Below are 24,922 nucleotides of genomic sequence, written 5' to 3' on the forward strand. Positions count from 1 at the left end.
TCACAGATAGTTTTTGTATATATTATATTCTTTGCAACCAGAGGATGCTAAACTTCTTCCAGCAAGGAAAGTGCTGCTTTTCCTGAAGGCGACCAACGCTTGCTGGGAGATCTAGACAGCGGCGTCATAATAGATCGTAGCCGGTCGACGTGACACCAGGTACCAGACGAACCTGAGCCGCAAGCAGAAGAAGAAGAAGAAGATTATATTCTTAGATATTCTAGGCAGACGTAAGCTACGTTATGAGTTCACCTTACTGCTTGCATCTTCTTGCAACCTCGATGCCAAGTTTTTGATAACTATGTAATATATTACTACTTATTAAAATAGCATTTCTTTAAAAAATGTTCAACGGCTGGCTACATACCACGATAATATTCTGGAATTTGTATATTTTGACTCAGTTGCATGGATCGTGGTCACGACGAGCTATTTTTAAGAAATGTTGATTAACCACGAATAGCTTAGTTTAAAATCTTTAGTTATAAAAATAATATTGCTCTAAGCGATGGCAGTTAAGCCTTGATCGGAAAGAGACGCCGAAATCGTAGATGATCTGATAATAGCATTAAATAACTACCTTCTTCCAGTTGACGATGCCTGGTTTGATGATATCATATAGCTGGAAGATGACGAGTCCGTCCGTAAGATCAGAGTACAGCCAGTTGACGTGAGGCGCAACACCCATAGAGTTCATCCAGTTGCGGTATGCTGGTAAAAAATATTGGTAGCATTATACGCCAAGCTTTTACATAGTACGACAAATTTTACTTTTACATACTAAGACCGAATAAACCGGATCTAGTCACAATGTTTATTTAACCTTTGAAAGGATTGACAATGAAGGCCAAGTTAAACTTGGTCAATTCCTCTCAATACATTAAATAATATTGTGACTAGCTCCGGATTAACTTTGTTTATTTGGTCTTGACCAAACTAAATAAAACACTGAGATTGATACAAGACGAACTGTGATCCTGTGGCTCTTTTCCTGCCATGTCCAATAAACTAATGGAAATTGTCATAAACAGTGCTTTTATTATCGATTGGCAGCGAAGACCAAGTTTATCTATGTCGACTCCTACGTTCTTGTATTTATTGCTAACTATATGAATTTATATTCTCATAAAGATAATTAGAACTTACTCTTTTCCTCCCGGGTTTCGTCCAACTGGTGATAGGTATCATCGCCGGTATCAGCTCTTTGCAAGCCAGGGTGTTGGTTAAAGAGGTTGGCAACGAAGGCCAAGTTGAGTTTGTAGACTCCACCGACGACATCAGCTGGAGTGACGAAAGCACGACACCTGAGCTTGGCAGCTTGTTGGAGCATAACTTCGGCACGGCGGATGAGGTCGGTCTCCTGTTATATTTTATGAAATGTTGTCAAATATTTTTTTTATTATTAAATGTATCGCCAAAATGCTGTTGTATGGAAATCAGCGTTCCTATTATATTTTACGTTTTTTTTTTACTGCAAGGTTTGTTTTTGTGACTCTATAACTAAAGTGCTCGCCTTCGTTTCAGACTGCAAACTCTCCTCATCCAACTATTGCCTGCATTTCCGGCCTCGACAATAATGCAAAATTTCTCTAAAATTTACTAAGAGTTGCGACCTGAGTTAGTATCAGAATATATCTCATAGACATTTTGCATGTTTCGTGTCGTAGCAGACTTATGGATTATATAGTGATGCTGCCTAAACAGGTACGACACGACGATATGACGTCAAACAATATTCGTATTGATGACGTCATACGACGATATGACGTCAAACACGAGTAGATGACGTAATACCACTTACCATACAACCATGTAGGTTTTGACACCATAGAATTTGGTTCGACCCTTAGCGGTACCAGGATTGCATAACTCATAAACAGTTCGCAGGTTTAGAACGTACCTGCTCGCATATAGTTTTATTGCCTTACCCGTAACGCGTCAAGAGTAACGCCCGCATCGTCAGGTGCGATCTGCTTAAGCAGGTACGAGTAGATCTCTGAGTCCGACACGTCTTGCTGGAAGTTCGTGCAGCGGCGGGTAACTCCCGCGCTCTGCAGTTGATGATTGACCCAGCGGAGCAGGATCGCCTCGGGTGACAAAGCCAATAGATCTTCGATTCTCTCCTGAAAAAGCAAATTACGAACATTCAAAATTCTAAAATATTTTTTTCATGCAGACCTATCACAGACACTTATTAAGCGTTCATACAAATACATTACCAGTATTGTTAGGTGATGGTGATAAACACATTCGTTCACTTAAAACTAAAGCTAGGAGGATTCCAAACGCGTCCTGGTCTGAGAGGAGCCCACCACAATCTTAGCCGAGTTTTTTTTTGTTATCACCATCTCACAGTGGAATTAATATTTAGCTATACAGGCGAAGTATAGTAAAAAAGGGAAACCAAATAATGGTTGTCCGTGGTATATCAGAATACAGTTGTCACCACTCCTTCAGGCAGCAGCATTCTCTGTACTACTACTACTACCATGCACTAAGATTATGGGCAAATCTCCCTGTTGGTTGTGAGGCCTTTAGCAGTGGCGTGCAAAGGGTTTGTGACCAGGGTATGCATAAAGAAGGCAGATGCCATGAAATTGAAAAATCCTTCGCATTTATTAGTTAGACGCAAATTTTAGAGTAGAGCTTTTTGCATGTATAAAGTGCACGCCACTGGCCTTTAGTCCATCAGTGGACTGTTATAGGTAATTGATGAAAAAGGCATAATTAGTTTGTAGTTTTGAAATATTTCTTGAATTTTTTCACAACCATGTGACTAAAAATATTACATCCAACCAAAGTTTTATATAAAAAAAAAAACTCTTGCATATTGAAAATAAGAGAATAATTACTTTGTCTATGTATTTTAATCTGGTTACTATGTCCAATATTAAGTGATTAGAATTTCCGGCTGGTAAAGATGTTTCTCACCTGATCGTTAAGCAGCTCTGTGAGTCCTGGACAGTGTTCTAGGGTGATCTGGTTGAAGAGACCGATACGGATAATCTGCCAGAGAAGTCCCAGCACCAAGTGAGGTTTGCCTATAAGTAGAAAAAAATAAATAAATTAACGGTGATACAAAAGAAAAACAAAAAAACACTATTAAAAATTTATAAAAAAAACCCTCTTTCGCTTGCAGGGCTTTTGAGTACCCAAGCAACCGGCGGTCAGGGCTCCAGAGTGAGGAACCTCCTCACAATACGTGCCGTTTCAAGAACTACTGCCTTCTGTTTACGACTTTTGATCCAACAACCAAGAACGAAAGCTCCTTGAGATATTCGTCGAAGCTTTTCGCGAGAAGACAATAGACTATCGAAACAATGACTGTTGATTACCCTTATTATTATTTACCTTTAGCCAAATCATGTGCGTCTATGTTGACGATGTTGCAACCGATCGCCTGTGAGGACACCAATGCTAGCGTGAGGTTCTCATGTTTGGTATACAGCGTAAGGTTCTTTTTGTTGATCGCACGCTCGTCTATCGTGTCCGGGCAGGAGTGGTTTATGACTTTGCTGGAAGGAGAAACATATATAACATTACCTAATTATTAGATTTAATAAATAAATAAAAATAAATGGCGATGTTTGTATTGTCATAGTAGGTTTTACTATGACAATACAAACATCGCCATCTAGCCCCAAAGTATACGTAGCTTTTGTTATGGGTACTAAGATGACCCATGAATAATTTTTATGAATAATGGACATAAATACTTATAATATACAGATAAACACCCAGCCACTGAAAAACACTTCATCACACAAACATTTTCCAGCTGTGGGAATCGAACCCACGGCCTTGGACTCAGAAAGCAGGGTCGCTGCCCACTGCGCCAGTCGGCCGTGATGTTGTCTGTCCATCTAGTTCGGGTTCTTTTTGCATTTACTGGTGCAGGGGTCACTATTCCAGCACCTTCTCTGTAATGTACAACGCTCATTTCCAATTTGGCATTGCATCTCGTGAAACTGTATCAGGGATTCTGGTTCCTCTACGGATTTCCTACCAGTTTGGTCACATAGAGTGACTCTCAGCTTGCTTGCACAACTTACCACAAAATAAGTCCGTCTTTAAGTTTCTCATACAGCTGTTTGCCTTCTGGGTCTATGGGCAACAGGTGCTTTAAATCTGGATCGTGCTCCAGATTACTGTTGATCCAGCCCGAGAAGGCCATCTGTTCCTCCAGGCGCACTGAATGAGTTGTGCCTGTAACAAAAAATTGGTAAACATGTAAATGAAACTCGAAATATTACTTCACAGGGTTTAGAGGTACATTATGTTTGTCTCTGAGACTTATCTGTAAAACTGAACCTAATAGTTTTTGAGTCACTGCCATAGTTTTAACTGAAAGAAGTCACTTAGAATGTTTTGAGTTAGTTTGTACGGAAAAATAAATATGTTTCTTTTTATTTATTATTATTACAGGATGATTCCTTATGAAATATACTTATGCAACCTGCAATAGTTTTTCATAATTCGGTTGCACGTTGTTTAATAATAAATAATAGTTTAAAGTGCTATTAGGAAATCTTATGGTGAATTAAAAATTTTAGATCGGACGGGATTTAAGCACTGTAGTATCGTTTATCTTTTAAAGATACCTCTAGTGCAAGTAAGAAAATTTTAAACATAAATCTAATAAAAAGTAATTTCCATGTAACGAATTTCTCACTAGTGTATAATTGACACTTGGACCTTATAGATCGATGTTAACCGTTTGGGTAACGTAGACACCTGTTAAAAAAACAGATTTAAAAAGTCCAAAGCTCCAATACATAAACGAAAAAATATCCCACTTCTGAATTTAGAATAAGGAGTTTAAGAAAATGAGAAGTAAAGACTTTTATGAATAGAACTTATCAAACTTGCCATCGCTAGACGCCTCGCTCATACCACCCAAATGTTCAAGATTCTCCTTTTTACTGACAGCTTGTTTAAATGTGCTTGAGACCTGGAATTAAAATTATATTCATTAAAACATGTTCCGCCAGGTTTTCTCCATTTAACTAGTTAATACAGAAAACTTGCAGGCATGCTAAAAATTCTCTAGATTAGAGAATGTAGCAGTTAATATGACTTGGTAGTAGAGCTATTTGTGACAGTCCGGAGTACTGGCTACCGCCATGCTTATTTCCGACAGTTCCTATGCTCCGGGTCTGAATGGCGTGGTTGCTGGTGTAATTACAGTTCATTGACCCAGGGCGGCACTTTGTAGGACGTGTTTTGACGACCTTACATGCCCTGCGAACGCTTGCTCTGTGTAGAGGCGATGGTACGGGCCCCTCATTAATTGCTATAAAAAAATAAATGAAAATACAGATTGACTTCGCTTGCAAACTTTTAATTTTTGTTACTTTAAGCACACTTTTAAGGATATTTTCAATCTACAGAATTGGACTAAAGTTTATTTTTATTCATTACAATAAACAATATAAAAAAGCAAGTTGAATTATAGTACAATTTATTACTTAATAAGGCTCCCATTTAAGACGCATTAAACGGTCATTACTTTTAATTCCCAGCAAGCGTTTAACCCTTTGAACTCTAGTCACGATTTATCATCTCAAGCTTCGAGCACAGATGAAACGACCATTATAAAAAGTATTGTGCTAAAATGATTAAGTTTAAAGAGCAGGCTATAATAAATCTAAAAAACCGGTTTAAAATGCACATTCATGCAAACAATTTGCCTTTCCAAATTGCCATTGTCATCATCATATCAAACGATAGACGTCCACTGCTGGACATAGGTCTTTTGTAAGGAGTTCGAAATTCCACGGTTTAGTACCGCTTGGGTCCAGCGGCTACCTGCGACGCGCTTAATGTCGTCTGTCCAATTCGTTGGGGTTCGACCAACGCTGCGCTTACTGTGCGGGGCTGCCATTCCAGCACCTTGGGAACCCAGCGTCCATCCTTTCTCCGAGCTATGTGCCCTCCCCATTGCCACTTCAGATTCGCGACTCGAGCAATGTCTGTAACTCTGGTTCTTCTATGGATCTCCTCAATTCAGATTTGATCACGTAGAGATACTCCGAGCAAAGCTCTCTCCATCGCCCGCTGAGTGACTCTGAGCCTTCTAATGAGGCCCATAGTGAGCGACCATGTTTCGGAACCATAGGTCATCACTGGCAACACGCACTGTTCAAAGACTGGTTTTCAGGGATTTTGAACGAAAATATGTCATTTTCGTTCAAAATCTGTCGTAGTTTCCCGAAATTGCCATTGCAAGCTAATAATTCACATAAAAGCTGTCGGATCTTACTTTCATATTATAAATATGAAAGTTTTGTGGTTACTTTTCCCCCACACGACGATGACTTAAGAGGTGGATTGGATGGGGATTTCATAGTTTAGGCTACATTCTAGGGCGCATACCCAGACTGTAGCCTAAATTGTGATAAAGTAGGAACGAAGTGCTAAAAAGTATCTATATTAAAAAATATCGGTTATAAAATACCTATCTAAAACTAGATATTCTTACTCGATTCCCATCGAATTAGAACTCCAGATTTATCGTTGTTCTGGTATAATAAATATCGTCCAAATATAACGAGGTATCTAATAAAAAAACAATATTTTTTGTGCAAGCCACTATGCTACTCCAAGCTTAAGGTGAAAGACATATACATCATTTGAATCACAACCTATACAGGTTTAAATAAGAAATACGAGAAAGCTCTCGGCCTGTAGTTGTTAACATTTGTAAGCCAGCTACCATCTTAAACTGCATTATGAATTGTAGTGGAATGAAAGAAAAATACAGTATATCATAAACAAAAAAAATCATCTTTAACGACCAATAAACAAAGCTATGCAAGTCAATAAAGACAATAAATTGTTGAATAGGGTCACGCATCATGGAGAATTAATAGTAATGTCCCTTTAACGCGTCTTAAATAGACCCTATTAGACTTGTTATGGGCCTTTGATTGGAAAGCCTTTTAGTTTGGTTCATATTAACTCAGTAATCGATTAACACGCTTAACCGCTTCATTCACCGCCTTTGTTAGCTCCGATCTAAACTCATAATAAAACTTAAGTGTTCGTGTCTTTGTTTGTTTGTTTGAACACGATAATCTCTAGAACTACCCAATTCTTGAGAAAAGCTATAAGTGTATAACTTTTAAAGCGGTGATAGCGCAGTGGGTAGGACTTCACTTTCGGAGGGGCGAGTTCGAATCCCAGCACACACCTCACTTTTCTAAGTAATGTGCGTTTTAAGTAGTAGTAGTTTTAAATATCAATTGCTTTAACGGTGAAGGAAAACATCGTTAGGAAACGTGCATGACTGAGAGATCTACATAATGTTTGCAAAGGTGTGTGGAGTCCACAAATATGCCAAAAACTGGGCCAATTTGGTGGAATACGGCCTTAACCCCTTCTCATCCCCTCACCCCTTCTCGACATGTGCCGGTAATGGGATGATGGTGATATAAATTTTCAAAATTGTACCCTAAATCAGGGTATAAAAGTAGGTTATTTGTCGAATTATGTTGATAGAAATTTGTGAATTCCTTTGGTTTAATACTGGTGGCACAAACATATTAAAAAGTTTGCTTTAATTCACATCTCACATTTTTACATAGTATACAACAAAATCGCTTTCTGTGCCTGTCTGTTTATCCGTTAACTCCTATTAAAGCACGCTACGGATTTTGATGCCGTTCTCACCATTCGTTTAGATAATTGTTCACAGATTGTTTATGGGGTATGTACAATAGCTAGTTTTTTGCAGATGGTTTATATATTACTAGCTGACCACAGCGCCATCTGTCGGGCGGATTTGTGAATCTAAACCGTCCAGGGTGCCACCCAAACGCATACCGAAAAATTCATTCAAATCGTTTCAGCCGTGTAGGAGGAGTTCAGTGACATACACACGCACTCAAGAAATATCTTAATCTTAATATACATAAATCTCCTGTCACGATGTTTGTCCGCGATAGACTCCTAAACTACTTAACCGATTTTGAATTAAATTGGCACACCGTGAGCAGTCTGGTCCAACTTAAGAGATAGGATAGCTTAGATCTTTAATTATAGTCGCAATTTTATTTTATTGCAAATTATTTGTCTATAATTAATTGACAGTCACATGTTGGTTAAGTTACATACTACTATACTCATTTAAGGCTTAGCGATACTGAATACTTTAAAAACAAAATCAAACGCAGACGAAGTCGCGGGCAACAGCTAGTATATATATAAAGATATATCGCTATTAAGCGATGAGGCCGCAATATTGTAAACGGTGCTTTGTTATACTTTTCTTTTTTATGTACATTTTGTGTGGTGTGCAATTAAATTATATTCATTCATTCTTGACGGCCGATTGGCGCAGTTTGCAGCGACCCTGCTTTCTGTGTCCAAGGCCGTGGGTTCGATTCCCACAACTGGAAAATGTTTGTGTGATGAGCATGAATGTTTTTCAGTGTCTGGGTGTTTATATGTATATTATAAGTATTTATGTATATTATTAATAAAAAATATGCATCAGTCATCTTAGTACCCATAACACAAGCTACGCTTACTTTGGGGCTAGATGGCGATGTGTGTATTGTCGTAGTATATTTATTTATTTATTTATTCATTTACTAGTATATTTGTTTACTTGTTTTTCCTCCATGCCCTACCTAATTAACTTGACTTTGTATATAGATTATTGTTTAAAAAGTACGGAGAATAACATAGCCTACTTTATCCCATGAAAACTAACGGTTCCCACGGGATTTGTAAAAAATAAAAAAAATAAACAGCTATAGTCGTAAAAATGTAATAGGCCCGTTTTGACATTTGTCATCGCGACGTAACTAGTTATGTAACCATGAGACTCTGTACTCGATACTCACGATAAATCAATTCAAGTTTGTATCAGTACTTGACTGATATTATTATGTATTGTAAAGTGTTCGTTCGTTCAAAGTATTCCTTTAACTTCACAACCAATACGCGTGACTGGCTGTTGATTATACGTCCACTTTTCAACATGTTGAAACAGAGTTAGTACTATATAACGACAAACACAAAAATCGAGTCAAATCACTATGTTTAAATTAATGTCCAAAATAGAAGAGCCATAGTTAACGTAATAGTAAACAATATATATCAAACTTAAACGAGCGCACAGTCAACTTTACAAGATGAGGAACGAAAAACTGCGCAGTGCGCGCGGGGACGCTTCAGTCATGTGCCGCTTGGTCAGATACATCATCTCAGACTCATTATTTAGAACCAATTTTAAGAACCAAGCACATTCTTTGCAGTAAAGATAACTACACAATATTTAATTTCGATATTCAGTAAAAAAATGGTTACAGCTCTAGTATAAAAAAAAAAAAAGACTGAGAACGTAACTGTTTTCGGAACGTTTCGCAACAATTATAAATTGCATGCTACTATGAAGTAAGCGCAAAAAGAATACTCGCGATATATTCTTTCATATTATTTAACGTCCCAAAAAAATTTACGTATTTTTTAAAACACTGTATGTAATTGATTTTTATTTTTTTGTTTCTTTCAGTTTCGTTCCAAGTTACATTCTATGGTCTTTTACAAATGTCAAAACGGGCCTATTACATTTTTCCGACTATAGTAGGTCAACAGCTAGTATCTAATAAACTTAAACCTATTGAAAAAAAATAATATTAAGAAACTAAGTCGTCGAAAAATAAATTTACATTGCAGTAGCTTCACATTTTTTTTTATAATTTTACCCGTGCGAAGCCGCGGCGAGGCAGCTAGTATAACATAAACCTCGCATTCCCACGTAAATCGCCCGTCTGCAGTTATAATTATAAGCACAGACAAACATTTTCTTGACTTGACGAGCTTCGGTTATTGCTACCGACGAATGGTAATACGTTAAAGAGATTACATTACGTACTACGTATGTTACAATTGAAATAAATGGGATTACGACTTACTTGTCTAATTGTCGGCCCTGATTTTATATTTTACTAGCTGTTGCTCGAGACTTTGTCCGCGTTTGTTTTTGTTTTTAAAACAGCACCAAAAATAAGTAGATTGCGCTGGGTAAGCAATATTAACTGGAGTCAGTAAATGGATATATATATATATATATATATATATGAAGGTTTAGAGACGTTTAGAGTTTTCAAGTGTAGTGTAAAAATCGGGGTTTTAAATATAATTAGTATATCAATTCAGTTTAGCTATAAAAATAACTGTATTTTTTAGGTGTACCTAGTCCTTATTTTTGTGTAATTTTGTCCATACCTCGTCACACCTCGTTTCTAGCAATCCGTCAAAGTTAGAATAGTGTATCGCATTCTTTGGGTACAAATATTCTAGATTTGCGCAAAGATGATATTCACGGACTTTACGTTAGGATTTTTTACGTAACTATTCTGACGTCTAGAAACTGTTAAGCGAAGCATACGTGGTAATAAATGTACCAGTCTTAGATTTCTGAATTGTCATTCCAATCCATGAAACATCGCGATTAAGAACACTAACCTGTTGTGCTTTAAGATTTGCGCAAAGCTCCTCAAACTCTGTTAAGGAGATGCCGTTCTTTCTCGTGTCTCCATTCATGCTGCCATTGACTCCCCGCCCTGCCTTCCTGCCGTTGTCGTTGTATTCGTCGATCATGCACCGCACCTGAAGAAACAAAAGATATTTTTTCTTCATTTCACTTTTTTTCTTCATTTCACTTCAAGCTACTTGATTAAAAATCTCACTCGATTGTTAATGTTGATGCAGTCGTAGCGGGCTAAACTGTTAGGGGAATGGCGATATGTTAAACCTAAAGGGTAAAGTAAAGTGTTTAGCATTAAAAGAGTTTTTTGTGACCCCTGGACGAGCTTTCCGGGGAAGTACATTCACCATGTTTACTTCTGCTTCTATCTCACTCGGTTGTTAATGATGATGCAGTCGTAGCGGGCTAACCTGTTAGGGGAATGGCGATATGTTAAACCTAAAGGGTACTAAAGTGTTTAGCAGTAAAAGAGTTTTTTGTGACCCCTGGACGAGCTGTCCGGGGAAGTACTATCACCATGTTTACTTCTACTTATAGCATTCTCATTATAAATATATAAATAAAGGAAAAATAATAATAAAAGTCCATGATCCTCAGTACTTAGAGAGCGACTCAAGTTATGTACGTTTTAAGCAATTTAAATATCGCTTGCTTGAACGATGAAGGAAAACGTCATGAAGAAACCTGCATGCCCCAGAGTTCTACATAACGTTCCCAAAGGTGTGTGGGGCGAAAAGGCTGCATATTGTACGTTTACCGTTTACTTTCCTTAAATTGTGTATATGATTGCTTTGTGTATTGTGTACAATAAAATACATTTTGGGCTAGCCAGATAGACTTCTGCCTTAATCCATTCTAATATGATGACGATTTGTTGATAACGATGCTCTCTGTAGTGCCTTCCCTAAATCGTAAATTTCCTAACTTAAGTTGCTAGCGAGAATTTTGTCTTTCCAGAAAAATCCAATTTTCTAAAAAGACAAAATCGAATCGAATCTTGGGAACCATAATCCAACATGCTAACGAGCCACGTGACATAAAGATACTTATATCAAGAGCATTGCAACTAATAATCTGATTTTCCCTCACCTTCCATTGTGGAATTTTGTAGCCAACGCCGTCGAGTGCGTCTTTGAGCTCCTTCAAATCAATGAACCCGTTGCCGCTTGTATCCAGCTGTAACAAGATAAATATAAAGTTAGCAATTCTTAGGCCATTATGTGCATCATTTTCTGATGGAATGTGCTCGTAATGACATAGTTAGGAATCACTTATTTGACACTTTAAATCTGAAAATGTTGCACGTTGCCTTGTTTCACAACTAATAAGGCCAGATTCCATCGATTCGTGCAGTTTGTTTTAGATATATATAATTTGTTTTACTCATTAAAGTATCTAAAAACTTGGACCTTGCTAACGAGATTACCGCTATGTTGAGTCGACCGTTATTGTTCCGATAGTCGTATCAGTCAATGGACTTCTCGCGAAAAGCTTCGACCAACATGTTAAGAAGTTTTCGCTTGGTTGTTGGATCAAGGGTCGGATACAGAAGTTACTTGAAACGGCGCGTAGTGTGAGGAGGTTCCTTACTCTGGAGCCCTAACCGCCGCGCCGGTTGGGCATTCAAAAGCCTCACAAGCGGAGAAGTGTATGTTTTTTTTTGTTTAATTAGATTAATTTGTATAAGGGATCCTGTCATGCTGTTTTCGGCCCGAGTGCGGATCTGCGTCCGCGTGAGTTTGATAGCGCGCCTGCAATCCCGCGTACGGATCTGCGTCCCGCATAAGTGCAGCCCGTGATAGAAAAAGGTATATGAAATGATAGGGCACGGGCGGCCCCCATGCTGACTAGATCCGCACGCTGGTATAAATCCGCAGGGCTGGAAAAAGGGCCCTTAGGTTGGGTACCTACGATGGGCTGGTCTGCAGTTGTTTTACGAAAGCAATGGCCTTTCGTACGGAGGTACCTTCCGCTTTACAGAGCTTTCCAACGGACGAAGAGTACACAAAAAAGTAAGAGCCCACAATAAACTTAGGTGGGTATTTTTTATCACCATCTCACAATCAATTAATTAATTAGGTACGAAGTTAGAACATTTCATACCCAAGCTTTTTTATCGTTTATGTAGGTAATATGATAGGATTTTTCTATATATTATCTTGAGTAGGTAATTGATTTAAAAGGTTCTTTGGATGTCTTGAGGTATGACAATTCCGTGTACTCAGTCAATGATAACTTAAATAATATCTACTACTGCTTACATTATATACAATTGAACATATTGATTCAGTTAGTAATAGAAAATTGTTTTATGCTGTCTAAACCAGTAACAAAGCAATAAAACAAAAGTGGAAGATAAAAAGAAAAACTGGGTTAACATGACAAAAGAAACGCCTTTCTTTTCTTTGAATTTTCTTTCATGTTAATCTTCTAGCTTTGAACTTAACGAAGTATTTTTTCCCCTTTGCATAAAAATAGAATTTCTTAGAAAAAAAACAAAGTTATTATTTACTGGCGGTGCGCGGTCGCTTATTTTCTTTCGGTAACTTAACACTTATAATATAACAAATCGCTATGTGATAAAGTGTCCATGATATGGAATGACAGCGAATGCAATTTTTTATTCCACTCACTCTGTTCGTTTTTATAGAACGTGTAAATGAAAACCGAAATATTCCAAGTTCACAGGTTTTAGAGGCACTATATTTTCTGTGACTGAGATTTAAAGTAAAACCGAAACGCTAATAATTTTTGAGTAAACCACTGCCATAGTATTTACTGAAAATTAGATGTAGCCGGAATATCACATGGAGAATTAAAATCAAGTGACTCTTGTCACTTATTTAATCTTTTATAAAGGTACGCGTCGCGTAGCGCAGGTACTATGTCTGTGTATCTTCAAAAGGGATAGCATAATTAAACACTTAAAATGTTTTGAATTAGTTTGTATCGGAAAATAAATATGCTTCTTTGGATTTAATATTTTTGCAGGTGATTCCTTACAATCTTAAATCATTAAATGAGCAATTCTTGTATATAAACAACAGCGGTTTTCATGAAATTTAGTTTTCAGGGGTTTCGGGGGCGATAAATCGATCTAGCTAGGATTTATTTATATTGGAATCTTGGAATCTCGGAATCATTTACATACGACATTTTTTTTTTAAGTCGACTCATTCGCGGACAAAGTCGCGCGGTTCCGCTAGTATATACTTATACAACCATAAACAGTATTTCGTAATTGGGTTACACTTTGGTATTTAAGAACTATGGACCAACTAATTGGTCCAAACTCTGGTTCAACGTGTACCAATATATTTGGACACAATCACGATTAACCTATTACCTCGGCCCTCTACAGGGCACGGGTCTGCTCCCAGAATGAGAATGGCTTAGGAGTTAGGCCACCGCCATCACCAAGTGTACATTAGTGGACTTCACATGCCTTTAAGAAGATGAAGAGTTTTCACGATGTTTTCCTTCACCTTCAAAGCAAGTTATATTCGATTGCTTGAAACGCACATAACTTCCAAAAGTTATAGTTGCGTGAAGTGGTTCGAACTCGGTAAAAATGGATTTAAAGAGTTAGAACTATGAAATGAGGTTTTTACATAATATAGGGCACGATTCGTTCCACTCGCTTTAACAGGTAAACAAGCATGTAACGATAAATTGTTTTTCATACGATGCAGGTCATAAATAATGTATTGTGGATGCCTACGTAACGCGAGGAATAAAGGAAATCGATATTATGAATGTTTTATGCACATTTGTACCTTAACGTTCGGAAATAAAAAGTGTAAATTATTTTTTACTGGCTGTTCTTGCCCGCGTTTATTACGGGTTTAAGTCAAAGTAAATATTTAAAATATATCTTTATTCAAATAGGCACATAGATGGCACTTTTGATGCGTTCATTACATGTAAAATATGACATAGAAGTGAGTTGATGGCGATTACTAAATTTGTGAAGTTAAAACTAAAGCTACGAGGGTTCCAAACGCGCCCTGGTCTAAGAAGAACCCCACAACAAACTTAGCCGGTTGTTTTTTTTTGTTATCACCATCTCACATAGTCATTTAGAGCAATAATTTACACCCCGTTTTTATCGTTGACGTAGTAGTCCTTAATACTATAATAGGATCCTGTAGAAACTGTTTGTTTTCCAGTGATAAAAAGTAGCCTATATTACTCTCCGACCTTTCAACTTAATAGGTTGAAAAATTTACAATAAAACAAAATCACGTAAAATAGTTATCAAGATAATATTTACAAAGCTATTGTAAATATTTTATTTTCATTTTGTAGCTACCTGAACTCTACCTGAAAAATAACAAATCGTCAATTTTTTCCACGATTAAGCCTATATAAATAATGGCACGAGATTTAAACACATGCAGTTTAATCATATTGCAGTGAGATAAATAAAACATACAATTTTATATTAAAACCTTGTTTATATCCGATGCCGGCAGATCAAGATCACTTGAAGGTTACATGGTAATGAAGTATTTCAATGCACTTTATTTTGGCAACGGGTAAGCCTTCCTTTAAGGTTAACAGGATTACTATATATGGTCACGGTTGTGTACCTAGCGTATAGTTAGAGATTTGTATGCGCGCATTAGGTCCATTTTAAAGTATTTACTTCTATAAAATAGTTTCCTTGAAGTTCTGTTAATTATTGTCAAAAGTTTTACTTGAAGCAATGAAAGTCAATTGTCAAATTGCACTTAAAAGCAAGAATCAAATCTATCCGATCAGAATCAACTAGTTAATACATACAAAGTAAAATTGAATTATGTAATTTTCCCCATGGCTGAAATGGTCAGAAGACATTTTTCTACCCGGGGAAAAGTATCTTTACGTTAAATGTATCTTTTCCCACAACTTTATCAACTCTCACAAGTGATCACTGCCACAAGTTCAACTACAGGGCACAAGTCCCCTCCTACAATGAGAAGGGTTTAAGCCAAAGTACACCACGCTGGCCCAGTGCGGATTGGTGGACTCCACACACCTTTGAGAACATTATGGAGAGCTCTCAAGCATGCAGGTTTCCTGACCCATTGAAGCAAGTGAATGAATGAATACACTTTTATTGTACACCAAAGAAAAAAAGTAATTACAGAAATATAAAAACATAGCAAGAGAATACAATTTGGTGGCCTTATCGCTACATAGCGATTTATTAATTACTTATACCACACGTAACTTAAAAAAACTAAGAGGTTCAAATTGGAATTCGAACTCGGCCCCCCTGAAGTGAAGCTAAAGTCCTAACGAATGGGCTATCACCGCTGGATCCAAACGAAAGAAACGGGAGTAAACTTCTTCTATTCCCTATTACCGTGCTTTGTCAGGTAGACACGTTAATTTTATCCCAGAGGATATCAACGGAGAATATACTTTTTGTCTGTGGTAGCCGTACTGGTGGTGATCAGTTATAAACCTTCCGAATAAAGAGAATTGCAGTTGAATTTAAACAAACATTCGTGACATAAACCATCGATTGTCCTACTGTGGCGTGGACAATGACTTATTTATCTAACATTGTTTTGACCGTAATCAAATAAATCACCGATGATATAAGTGTGATACCGCTATTTAGTAAACCATAAATCATTAGTAGTAATCGTAAATTCTAGAAGTTATTAACATGTTTACAAATTCTTGAACGTATATTATAATAGCTGTCGAGCAACGATTTTAAGTGTCATTAACGTAAACGTTATTTTTAAATTAGGAATAAATTAAAATTCAATTTAGGAAAAATAAATATACCTATCTCATAAAGCTGGAAGCGGTGATAGCGCAGTGGGTAGGAGCTCGATTTCACTTTCGGGGGGCCGAGTTCGAAACCCAGCACGCACCTCTGACTTTTTTAAGTTAAATGCGTTTTAAGTAATTAAATATTACTTGCTTCAATGGTGAAGGAAAACATCGTGATGAAATCTCCATGTCTGAGAGTTTTACATAATGTTCTCAAAGGTATGTGGACTCCACCAATCCGCACCGGGCCAGCGTGGTGGTTGATATATCATCATATCAACCCATTACCGGCAAAACTTATTATACACCTTATATAATAAGTTTTGCCGGTAATAAGTATTTCAAACACTTAAGTTTTTATGATGATCTCATAAAAAATTAAGAGTTTATAGATTTTTTTTATGTGCCTTTCTTGCAAAACGGAAGGTTGTATGAAGTTTGTAAGAACTGCTCATTTCGTTGAAAGTGCCTACTGTGAGACCCGTCAGTAGATATCATAAATAGCCTTTAATATGTAATGGATTTGCATTAATAATTTTGATACAAGATTTTAAGGGATTCGTAGCGGTCGAAAACTTGTTTTTTGTTGTGAAACAAAAACCACTTCTTTTCTTAAACCACCCACTGACTGGCCTGGCGTTACTGGCATATATAAACTGGCGTTACTGGTCTTCTTTGTGTGAACTCAACTTAAGCCCGGTCGCACTGTAGTCTGGTTAAACTAAGTTACCGCTCTGTATTAATGAGCCGAAACATGAACGAAACAAACGTATACGAAAGTGAAACACTGAAATGAATTTTTTTTTAACATGGCCACGGTCCGTTAGCGCCGAAATGTGGTAACAAGGTCATCCATATGTATCTAGCTAAACACACATAATTGAAACATTTGTTATAATTACCATGAAATGTTGCATAATGGGTGCAACATCGGATAGGAATTTAGAAAAAAACATTTAATGTTACCGTTCTATCATAAGTTTTTTTTTTTTTAATTTAACTTGCCACACTGGATGAGATCGTCGATAGCCTTGTAGTTAAGGTAGGTGTACCTTTCGGGGGGGACCTAGTTCTTTCCCCGGCTCGCACCTCTAAAGAGATATGCCTGAAAGTTCTCTATAATGTCTCTCTCTCTCTCCGGCGTATGAAGTCTAGAGAAGGCTCAGACTCACATTAGGTTGAAGTGCAATGAGATTAATAATAGAATAAGAATGATTTATAGAGTGAATGGTAGACTTAGGTCGAGCAGGATTGAGACAAACAAGACGTAAAAGCCGGCGGAATGGAAAACTAGGGAATGTAAGACCAGCGCTTATAGTATGGACAGCAGCCATGAGCCCACTCCACCAATCATAGCAACTGACAAAGGATAAAATTTACCTGTCCAAAAGAGCACGCCATCAGCGAAAGGAAAAATATCCCTATTTTTTTATTTTTGTTGACGGCCCATTGGCGCAGTTTGCAGCGGCCCTGCTTTCTGAGTCAAAGGCCGTGGGTTCGATTCCCACGACTGGAAAGTGTTTGTGTGATGAACATGAAAGTTTTTCAGTGTCTGGGTGTTTATCTGTATATTATAAGTATTTTATGTATATTATTTATAAAAATATTCATCAGTTATCTTAGTACCCATAACACAAGCTGCGCTTACTTTGGGGCTAGATTGCGATGTGTGTATTGTCGTAGTATATTTATTTATTTATTTTATTTATTTATTTTATTACACCGTTTATTATTTGGATATTATTTGCACCCGTGAGCCTATGTTTGGAGAGTGAATAAGATAAAAATATTGTCCCGTGGAGAAAGTGTTTTCTGACCACGCTATTTCTGAGTTCTGACTTCTGTGCTGGGCAAAGAAACAGTTATATATGCGAAATGACTTTTTGTTTATTTTTAAAAATAACGTACGTTGGTGTAAATAAATAATGGATTATTATAAGTGATGATGCGGTCTGGCATGAATCACGAGGTCAATAATGTATCCAAGATTTAATCCACGACATATTTGCTATGATTGAGTCTAGAAATACGTTTACATTGAAAAGTAGGTTATTCATGTCAATAAGAAATAATTATTTCAATTTATTTAATCTACATTTACACATAAAAGGAAAAAAATATAGATTAAGAATATTAATTCCATATTAATGATGTATGGCCAAACAAAATAATCGACCGCAATTCGTTCTGTACCTATATAACTGATAACCTCCGCGCTACATCAGCTTAATTGAGAAGAGCGGTGACCCATTAAAATGGCCGGACGTTAATGTTTACAAGCATTTACTTTTAAAGGTCAAAGCCACTATCTTACTAAACTAAGTCTAGCGACTTATTTTAAGAACACAAGTTTATCATAAAATTTCAAATAAACAAACGATTTTCGATTGTATATTTGTTTGTTTGTACACAATAATTCCTGGAACTAGATATTTGCAAAAGATTTAACACCCCAATTAGAATGTCGGTAAATAAATGATTTATCATCATTCATCATCATCAGCACGGGTGCTATATCAAAATGAGAAGGGGTTAGGTCGTATTCCATCACGCTGGCCAAGTGCGTATTGGTGGACTTTGCACGCCTTTGAGAACATTATGAATTAGTACATTATGAACATTAATTGGATACATTAAAACGCACATAACTCTGAAAGATAGAGATGCGTGATGGAAATCGATCCCTCAAAAATCAGTCCAAAGGCTATCACCGCTTCATTAACACGGAGAATACATAATATTGGAAATATTATATCTATACTCTATTCCTCATATTTTGTCTGTAAGAAAATAAGTTACAATTGCGAGCCCTGGGATCGTTCTCTATAATATATGATACAAAACTCTGCCTCATTCATTCGATTCCAGCTATCAGCTTAAAATATAACTCCGCGAAATGATAACACGGCTTTGTCCGGATATCAACATTTCCTGTAACCGAGTAGGTATTACTTTCATTATCAAAACTACGTCATTAATATTATATCTGGCACCAAGCAAACTTTACACAAATTCGGATCACCATCGTATCAGATAATGTACAGTTCCATACAAAATCCAAAAGGAAAAGTGACCGGCAGGGTAATTACGTATTCGACAGGCGAGAGGCGCAAATCTTGCAATCGTTGCTGTCAGACGTCACTTTTTTTTTTTTTTACAAAAGTGACGTTTGATGGCAAAGATTGCAATATTTACGTTTGTCGCAAGCCACTTGTGACATACAAAAATCCTCTTTTCATGACTAGGTACCTAGTTAGTAGTTTTAGGTACTAGTGATTTTTGTATTCTGCTTTTCTTCTTGTTTCCATTGTTTTATGATAGACACACGGATCACCCTGGGAAGAACTTAAAGAGTTGTTACTTTTATGCTCCGTAGCTAAGAGGTACTCGTAGCAATTTAATTTGACGTCTGGGAGTTTTTAGTAAAGAGTTTTTTTAATAAGCCTTCGGAGTCCTTTTGCTTTAAGGGGATAAAACATAAACTAGGTTTTTGATGGCTAAACTATCGAATGCCTCGTTTGTCGTAAAAAGCCTTTATCAGAATGTAATCAAGGCCTCTTGCTACAGCTTCCGATGCGTATGATGCGTAATTGTCATCATCATCATACAAACCCATTATCACCCCACTACAGGGCACGGCTGTCCTCCTACAATCAGGTGTTACGGCCACCACGCTGGCCGAGTGCGGATTGGTGGACTTCACACACCTTTGAGAACATTATAGAGAACTCTCAGGTATGGGAGGTTTCCTCACGATGTTTTCCTAAACCGTTAAATCAAGTGATATTATAATTGCTTAAAACTCACATTACTTAGAAAAGTTCTAACTTTTGCGTGCGTGCTGGGATTCGAACTCGCCATCCGAAAGTGAAGTCGGATTACTACCCACTGGGCTATTACCGCTACGGGTAAAATTACACCAAAATAATGTATAACGGAATTTTTGCTCTTTAAAAGTTCAAAAAAAGTCCTATCTTTTAAGGTGGACTCTTAACTGGGCCAAGTCACGGGGGACCGCTAGTAGTATGATAAATGATAAACACTGACATTTTAAAATTTATTTACCTCTACATTAGTCATACTTTGAGATATCCGATTCAATCGTAATTTTTGATCACATCCATTGTTTTATGATAAACACACGGATCACCTTGTGGAGAACTTGAACAGTCGTTTTTTTTATACCGCGAAGCTTATAGCAATGAATTTGATGTGTGGGCGTTTTTATGATGTTTTTTTTTTATTAATATGTCTTCGGAGCCCTTTTATTTGAAGGGTAGCACAGGGGCATGTCATAAATTGTATGTTTTCGATGGTTGAACTGTCAAATGCCTCGTTGGTCTAGGGATTAGCATGCTTAAGCTTAACGGATATCGAAACCAGGACCTCTTTATTCACATATTCATGTACATACTAAGGGGGTAAACCTTATTTCAGAATGGGAAACACGCATCGTCATCATGAATCACATTATTAAAAGTATTACCCTCAAAGGTTGTGGGATTTGTTTGCAATATATCTACTAACCCATTCGTTTTGAGAGCGCTGTTTTGTCATATTTAGTCAATATTTATGGATGACCTACTTTAGGTTCAATTAACCGCAAGGTATTATTATTCGTTGTATACATAAACATGATCTACCATAAAGTTTTGCTGACATGAGCACTGCGTTTATTATTTTAGGAATCTATATTCCCTTTGAGAATAAAGCTAAGGTTTAGAAAAAAAAAATATAAATGGACTAAATAAGCCATTCTTTCATCATCATAATCATCAGGTCTATCATTGCACGTTCCGTGCGGGATATTTTCCAGTCACTTTTTCCGCAAAGAAAGCAACGTGGTTCGATGTTGATGCGTGTACGACTACGATGGTTCCAACTTTTCCTTTACCTCTCCTCTGAGCTTTATAGAGCCAGGTAAGCTGGTTTAGGATAGCGATTAGCTCTGACGCGGTGTCTGAATAAAATTTTGTTTTTTTTTAAATCCCCCTGGAAAGCTACCCTGGTGCGTTTCTGAGATACAAAGTATCTCATGTCCGTCTCCAGGATTCAAGCTAACAACGTGCTAAATTTCATAAAGATCCGTGCAATGTATGAGTCGAACATTAATTATATCAACCCATTACCGGCCCACTATAGAGCACATTGGCATGTATTCAATGATGTCTCTGTGATCAACAGGGTTAAAACCGGAAGTGATCACCGTATGGTAAGAGGCACATTGAGTATAAACGTTCAACTTGAAAGAGTCAGACTGGTGAAGTCTACACTCCGGCCTACTCGTGCCCATATTCAAAACCCCGAGAGCTTTCAACTAGAACTACAGAACCGGTTCGGTTGCCTAGCAGATTGCGACACTGTGGACGATTTGAACAACAGGCTGGTGGAAACTGTCCAAACAGTCGGGTCCAAATTCTACAAGGCCCACCGTAGAAACAAGGCCAATAGGTTCTCAACCAATACACTCAAGCTTATGACGGAGAGGCAAGAGATGAGACTACAGTCTATAGCAGACGCGTCCGCTTACCGGCGGATTAATAGGCAGATCTCTAAATCACAGACTCGTGATATGCGGCACTTCAATACAGAGCGTATTAAAAATGCCATCGAGCAAAACAGAGGCTCTAAAGTGTTCGCTAGAGATCTGTCTATCGGTCAGAGCCAGTTGATGCGACTGAAGACCAATAATGGTAGTCTTGTCTCTTCCAAACCTGAGATCTTGGGTGAGGTTGAGAACTTTTATGGACAGTTGTACACCACAGTACAGACGCCTGTTGAAGATTTGGCTAAGGATCCTAGAGCCAAATTAACTCGACATTATACCGAAGATATCCCAGACGTCAGCCTATACGAGATTAGTGTGGCTCTCAAGCAGCTTAAAAATGGAAAGGCGCCGGGTGATGACGGAATAACGGCAGAACTCCTGAAGGCAGGTGGAAAACCGATACTGAAAGTCCTTCAGCGATTGTTTGATTCCGTTATTCACCAAGGCACAACGCCAGAGGCATGGCACAGGAGTGTGGTGGTTCTGTTCTTCAAAAAAGGTGATAATACCTTGTTGAAGAATTACAGACCCATCTCGCTGCTGAGTCATATCTACAAGCTGTTTTCGAGAGTCATTACGAATCGTCTCGCTCGTAGGTTTGATGACTTCCAGCCTCCCGAACAAGCCGGTTTCCGTAAGGGCTTTAGTACCATAGACCACATTCATACGCTGCGGCAGGTTATACAGAAGACTGAAGAGTATAACCGGCCACTTTGCTTAGCGTTTGTGGACTATGAAAAAGCCTTTGATTCGGTGGAAACTTGGGCTGTGTTTAGGTCACTGCAGAGATGCCGAATTGACTACCGGTATATCCAAGTGTTGCAGTGTTTGTACAAAAACGCCACTATGTCAGTTCGTATACAGGATCAGACTACGAGACCAATCCAATTGCAGCGAGGCGTGCGACAGGGAGATGTTATCTCCCCGAAACTATTTACCGCTGCGTTGGAGGACGTCTTTAAGCTTCTGGAATGGAACGGACTTGGCATCAACATTAACGGCGAGTACATCACTCAACTTCGGTTTGCCGACGATGTAGTCATAATGGCAGAGACTCTGGGAGACCTAAATACGATGCTCGATGGCCTCAGCAGAGCTTCTCAACAGGTTGGCCTACGAATGAACATGAGCAAGACGAAGATTATGTCTAATGCTCATGTTCCGCTTCAACCAGTAATCGTTGAGAACACTGCACTCGAAATTGTTGACGAATACGTATACCTAGGACACACGATCCAGTTAGGTAGGTCCAATTTCGAGAAGGAGGTGAACCGCCGAATCCAACTCGGATGGGCAGCGTTCGGGAAACTCCGTGCCATCTTTTCGTCAGAAATCCCTCAGTGCCTGAAGACGAAAGTCTTCGAACAGTGCGTGTTGCCAGTGATGACCTATGGCTCTGAAACATGGTCGTTAACTATGGGCCTCATAAGAAGGCTTAGAGTCACTCAGCGGGCGATGGAGAGAGCTATGCTCGGAGTATCTCTACGCGATCGAATCAGAAATGTGGAGATTCGTAGAAGAACCAAAGTTACCGACATAGCTCAACGAGTCGCGAAGCTTAAGTGGCAATGGGCCGGGCACATAGTTCGGAGAAAGGATGGACGTTGGGGTCCCAAGGTGCTGGAATGGCAGCCCCGTACTGGTAAGCGCAGCGTTGTTCGACCCCCAACGAGGTGGACAGACGACATTAAGCGCGTCGCAGGTAGCCGTTGGATCCAAGCGGCTCAGAATCGTGGAACTTGGAACTCCCTACAAAAGACCTATGTCCAGCAGTGGACGTCTATCGGTTGATGTGATGATAGAGCACAGGTCTCCTCCCACGATGAAAAGGGTTTAAGGGTTTAAGTCCACCACGCTAGCCCAGTGCGGATGTGTGGACTTGCAGATTGGAGAACTCCAACATTGGTAACAAACGTACAGACCGCACTCTCGCATTGATAATATTGATGAATAATCAGTAATGAAACCTAAAATGGAAATAAAAATATATTATGCTGCACCGGCGACATACAGCCGCGTTCTTTCCATATTATGTACATGTACATGTGTCATAAAAGTTGTAATATCAAATTCAATAAGTGTGCTATGCTATATATGACAAATTATTTATCCGTTTTGGATTACTGTATTACCACAGAGATTAAGAGTACTTTTTATAGTAAAACAAGCTCTTTCTTTATACAGAGCAACACTTAGCAGGGCAAGTAAGGAACATATCCTAGAAAGAGAAAATAAATAAATAAAAATAAATAAATATACTACGACAATACACATATCGCCATCTAGTCCCAAAGTAAGCGTAGCTTGTGTTATGGGTACTAAGATAACTGATGAATATTTTTTATGAATAATATACATAAATATTTATAATATATAGATAAACACCCAGACACTGAAAAACATTCATGTTCATCACACAAATATTGTCCAGTTGTGGGAATCGAACCCACGGCCTTGGACTCTGAAAGCAGGGTCGCTACCCACTGCGCCAATCGGCCGTCAAAGGTGTTAAGCCTCATGTGCCCGTATCACCGGCGACGACGCTCTTTTTTTGTATTAGTTTCTAACGCTATTTTCTTTTCACAAACACTAACGTAGAGTTTTATGCGAAAGAAGTCGAGGGGAGCCGCTAGTGATATATTATGTCTATTTACAACAGTACCACATTATTACGATATTATCATGCTGGACGTAGTGACTGAGTCATTGTTAACAAATGACTCACCCGGGGCAAAAAAGTGTTTACATAACACTGGCATTATGTGGTTTATACGATACGGGCAAGTTACTTCCATTTTTGGTTTCTTGATAACCACGAAATCGACATAAAATTGTCTTGTAATCGCACTTTCATAGACCATTGCGATCATACAATGATAAGACAGTGGTCATATCATACAGTACAAGACTACAGTCATAAAATAAAATTTACCATTTCTTAATATAGCTGCAAAGTGTATCATTACTGTTTTTTTTATATACATTAATAATTGACCGACCAGGCCCACCTGATGGTTAGTGGAAAGCATGACAAAAGCATGCCAGGACCACGTTCTGCAACATGCCGCCCCGTATCCATCAATTTGAGACGTAGGTGTTAAGTG

General features: G+C 38.1%; 1 protein-coding gene across 1 annotated transcript in view; it reads right to left on the minus strand.

Moving 5' to 3' along the window:
* The window catches only part of LOC120634665 (plastin-2), a 74,969-nt gene that overhangs the window by 11,765 nt on the left and 38,282 nt on the right, over positions 1-24,922 (minus strand). The window contains exons 2-10 of the mRNA XM_039905404.1: positions 11,588-11,674; positions 10,477-10,620; positions 4,870-4,951; positions 4,053-4,206; positions 3,352-3,515; positions 2,932-3,041; positions 1,929-2,123; positions 1,147-1,360; positions 581-711 (exon numbers count right to left, since the gene is read on the minus strand). Coding sequence (XP_039761338.1) covers positions 581-711; positions 1,147-1,360; positions 1,929-2,123; positions 2,932-3,041; positions 3,352-3,515; positions 4,053-4,206; positions 4,870-4,951; positions 10,477-10,620; positions 11,588-11,674 — 1,281 coding nt within the window. The remainder of the gene's footprint in view (positions 1-580; positions 712-1,146; positions 1,361-1,928; positions 2,124-2,931; positions 3,042-3,351; positions 3,516-4,052; positions 4,207-4,869; positions 4,952-10,476; positions 10,621-11,587; positions 11,675-24,922) is intronic.

Source organism: Pararge aegeria, chromosome 24 (assembly GCF_905163445.1).
Source record: "Pararge aegeria chromosome 24, ilParAegt1.1, whole genome shotgun sequence".
Taxonomy (NCBI): domain Eukaryota; kingdom Metazoa; phylum Arthropoda; class Insecta; order Lepidoptera; family Nymphalidae; genus Pararge; species Pararge aegeria.